Below are 4,562 nucleotides of genomic sequence, written 5' to 3'. Positions count from 1 at the left end.
TGCTCCCATACTAAGGTAAGAGATGAATCCATGTTTGGTGCATCCTATTAACAGTAAAAACCTCAGCTTCTGATCATCTTCCCCTTTTAATGTAGCTGCAACATGGATAATTCTGTCAGGTAATCATTTCTCTTCACCTCATTCATCTTCTACATCTGAGGTTTCCTCATAGAATTCATCACCTGATCCAATCTCCACTTCCTCTGTCTCTTCTTCTTCTTCTCCATCTTCCACTTTATTCTCCAAGTCATTGAGCAAAATGTCTTCCCGAGGTATCAGATTCACACCTTTACCACGATAAAGAAGCCCTGTCCTCATTACATGATAAAACTTCTCTCTTAGACGAACAAGAGGATGTGGGTTTACTAGTTTTCCTCGCCTGTATCCTTCCTTGAGAGCCACAGTTGTTGTTTTACACTTCAAGGAAAGGTAGAAAATCCCTGGATATCTAGTAAATAATCGAGTAAACTTATGTGGGATGTTCAGTTCCTCTCTCAAGCTTCTCAAGTAGTTCCTCTTGGTCTTCTTGTGAATTGTCAAGCTCAAAAACTCATGCAATACACCAACAGCCCTTTTCTCCATAAGCTCACTATTTGGATCAATATGCCGAGAATCATCATATGGGGATATGTAGGGAAGCTTCTGAAACTCCTCCATCCAAGCTCTCACCTTCTTCTGAGCTCCATAACCCCTTGGGAAATTCATTAGAAATGCCAATGTGGTTTGGCCCCTCTTAAATTGCCTGTACTCATCACCCATCTCACCAACCTCATTACTTCTTTCCAATGCTGAAACGGCTAATTCCTCTCGCCATTGCACAAGTCGTACAGCTGCAACTCCAATTGGTGCCTTAACAAATCTAAAATGATCTGGAAATTTTGGGATCAACACTTTCTCAAAGTTATCTGGCAAACCAAGATCCCATTTCAAAGGATGCAGGGACTGAAGAGGTGCAGTCCTACTTTTCATCATCATAAGCAACCTACAAAGCCTCTCTATAGTATCACTCTCATGTGCCTGGTGTATGCTTTGCTCTTGTGAATCTAACAAGAGTGCAGTGCCCGTTAGTCGAAAACAAGGCAAATTAGCATAACGGGCATGTGGAAATTCTTCAAAAAGAGTAGGGTACCTGAAACAAAAGTCGAAAACATTTGGCAACTATAAACCACTATATCATATATTCAACTCAATTCCAGTTAACCAAAAACAAGGAAAATCACTTTCTTCCCAGTGCCTAATACCAGCAGTACATAACAGTACAGTAATTACCCACTAATTATCATCCACTAACAATGCAAAATCCTACATTGTCACTCTCATACCCCCAGGTACAGTTTGGTTATTGCTTCCTTAATTGCATTTTGCTTCTGCCTCTGGACAGAAAAGCAAACAACTTTTGACTAATCAAAAACAAACAACAAAAGGGTATTCAAAAATCAAGCAAAGAAGGCAAAATTACCTGCGCAGAAAGCGAAGAACGGGGACAGTGAGGCCAAGGAGCTTTTGCCAATCGGCAAAAGACTTGGCTGTAAGAAAACCGGTGGGCGACCGCTTGATGGCATCCTTTAAGAGGCAAGCCGCTTTGAGATCGGTCTCAGTGTCGATGACATGATCAAGGCTCCGGTTCTTCACCCATTTCAGCCTCACCTTAACTATACTTCTCCATTGTTGATGCCCAATTTGGGGATTTGGAAATAGTTTCCTTGTTGAGGAAAGAAAGTTGTTAACTTTTAACATTACTGGGTGTGAGAAATTCAAAATGAAGGCAAAAGAATTGCTATGCTTTGGTAATTTTTGTATTCTTTTTGGTACTTTTAGCTGCCGAGGAAGAACTGAAGCACCATCTTCGTTTCGGTAATGAAGAAATAAAGATGGCTCTTTTGCGGCCCGACATCCCAAGTGGATTGTTTTTTAGCCCAAAACCCAAATAGTTTTGCCTTTCTATTTTCCTGTTGGGTAGGACCCTACACGTGTGAATCTTTTAATCTCGTTTATAAAGTTTTAAATCTCCACCGTTGATATATATATATATATATATGAGATAACTAGCTTTGAACTCGTGTGAGGCACTGAACATAAAAGTTTATCAATCTTTAATGATTTAAAAATTATAATTAAAATTACTTTAAAAATATAAATTAAAAAAATAATTTAACATACAGTATATAATCAAATTATTGTTCCAACTTTGTAATATAACAAAAGAATATTCGTTACAGATATTATTCAATCTTAATATTGCATTACATTCTAATACAAATTTATAGGCTTAGAAATAACCATCATTTTATTAAAAAATGTAAAATCTATTCCTTAGTATTTCGTTGACAATTATATAAAACAAAAAAGATATTTAAATGCACATTTATATAGCGACAAAGTATTAGTGCTAAATTAAGCAAAAAAATATATTTTGGTGTTACCGTGATACTCTTGCTAAATGATCAAAGAATGATAATTTCATCTAATATTATACCTTTTGTATTTATAAAAGCTAAGGTGCTTATTAAAGGAATGAAAATTAATCAATGAATCTTTTGAATTTTTTATAGAGAATTATTATTATTATTATTATTATTATTATTATTATTATTATTATTTAATTGGATATGAATATTTTGGTAACTATCAATGCCAATAAATTTTTGGGACCCGTATTCTCTTAATTACTCAAATTTTAGTAATTTTATTATTAGATGTCAGTTTAAATTTTTCTTAGTGTAAATTTAGTGTAATTAAGTCTTGTCACGACCCGGAACTCCCATCGAGCCCGTGACAACCGCCGCGACGTCTCAATTTACATTCATTACCCAGAATGTCAACCGAGACCCCGCAAGGCTTTAATATCAGCTTCTCATTTCCCCTGTGGGTAGCTGTTTCCAAATACCACATTTTAAAAGATTTTAAACTGTTTCCAACTTAAACAAATGAAATAATAATTTCCGTCTCACAGGGGTATTTTTGTCATTTATCCCAAAAATCTCAAAAATCATCTAAAAATATAGTATGTAAGTGGAAAACACATATTTCTTAATCAAAAATAATTTTGGATGTCTAAAACATTCGTTTAAAATGGAATTATGACTGTTATAATAAAATAAAAATATTCAATAAAATATTCAATTTTCACATAAAACGATATTTTAAGAACACTGCATAAATAATTTTTATAGCGTAAAAGCAAAATAAATTCTTACATACCGTAATACAGATAACCAAAGTATAGAATTTAATTTACAGTGACACGTGGGCCCACGAATGACCAAAAGTATAAAAAGAAATGAACCTACAGTCTTTGGATGTGGCAAGTTCAACTGTAATCCTTGCCGATATCAGTTATCTACAATCTATTCTGAACCTGAAATGGGTGGAAATGAGGGTGGTGAGATTATAAAATCCCAGTGAGTAAACAAACATCACTCAAAATATCTAAAGTCGAGTAAAAGGAGACTATTAAAACATTTCATCAAACTGTAATTTATCATCTTTCAACTTATTTCAACCAAATGAAATCAATTTATTTAAAGCAAGTAACCAGTATGGCTTATGAATTTCTTAAAAAGCTTGGCTCATGCCAAAAATTATTATCATACTCAGTTATTTGGGATACCTTGGCCGAGGGCTATCCCAACTGAGTCCGCCAAGGCTATTAGAAAGTCATGTTTTTATTTTGAAAACATAGCCATTCCTTGGCGTTGGCCGAGTTCCCCTTCACGAGGTGGTTTGGCGTGAAGTGAACTCTAAAAGTTATACCTCAGGAGTTACCCTACTCGCCTCTCCAACCGAGGTAAAAATATAACAGGATTCCGTGCCCCTCTAATAGGCTAGTCCACAGAACCCAGCCCACTGCAGCAGGTCAAACCCACCATACAATAAAATTTTGACAGCATGACAGGGCTAATATATTACTACCCAGCCTGCAAGGGTAAAATAAAGCAATTCATATAATTCATAAAAAACACAGCCCAGCCAGTCATGCCAATACAATAACATAAGCCATTAATTCAATTTTAAATTTACAATATATCAGTGGTCTCCAATTACTCTATTTTCAAAATCGTTATTTCGTTTCAAGACAATTTATAAAATATTTTCATTTAAACTCATTTTGTTTACAAAACATAAAAATTTACCATTTGAACTCATTTTCATAAAATTCACCAAAACCGAATAAAAACATACTTTAGATAATTAAAATGATGGTAAGGTTACTCACCGTGTCTAGAGTGAGGATTTTCAAAATACTCAGACTATTGGTCCTCGGGTGCAATTCTCTTGCCTTTATCAGAGGACTCACCACCTTGACACAGTACAAAATCGAGAAATTCACCACATTGGTACTAAATTGAAATTAAACTAATTTAGACTACTAATGCTTGATATGGAATGCAAAAATGTCTAAATTTTTGCCTAAATGCGGTGTTAGCCTATTTCGGTCTTTTACCCGATAAATTGATATACGCGTCCGTTTAAACTCCAAATTAATTTTTTTCAGTTTCTACACCTCAATTGCACCCAAATTGACTTAATGTCCCTCAGTGTGGTGCAAATTATCAGTCCCG

General features: G+C 34.9%; 1 protein-coding gene across 1 annotated transcript; it reads right to left on the bottom strand.

Moving 5' to 3' along the window:
• Positions 1 to 1,872, bottom strand: LOC18599176 (Ubiquitin carboxyl-terminal hydrolase family protein). The gene is made up of 2 exons (XM_007029026.3): positions 1,460 to 1,872; positions 1 to 1,129 (listed from the first exon to the last, which is right to left on the bottom strand). Exons 1-2 carry the CDS (start codon positions 1,735 to 1,737, stop codon positions 139 to 141), a joined length of 1,269 nt encoding a protein of 422 aa, XP_007029088.3. The 5' UTR covers positions 1,738 to 1,872; the 3' UTR covers positions 1 to 138.
• Between the last annotated feature and the right edge of the window lie 2,690 nt (positions 1,873 to 4,562).

Source organism: Theobroma cacao, chromosome 5 (genome assembly GCF_053813885.1).
Source record: "Theobroma cacao isolate CCN51 chromosome 5, ASM5381388v1, whole genome shotgun sequence".
Lineage (NCBI taxonomy): Eukaryota > Viridiplantae > Streptophyta > Magnoliopsida > Malvales > Malvaceae > Theobroma > Theobroma cacao.
The sequence above is the reverse complement of the archived record's forward strand: the minus strand, read 5'-3'. Positions and strand labels throughout refer to the sequence as shown.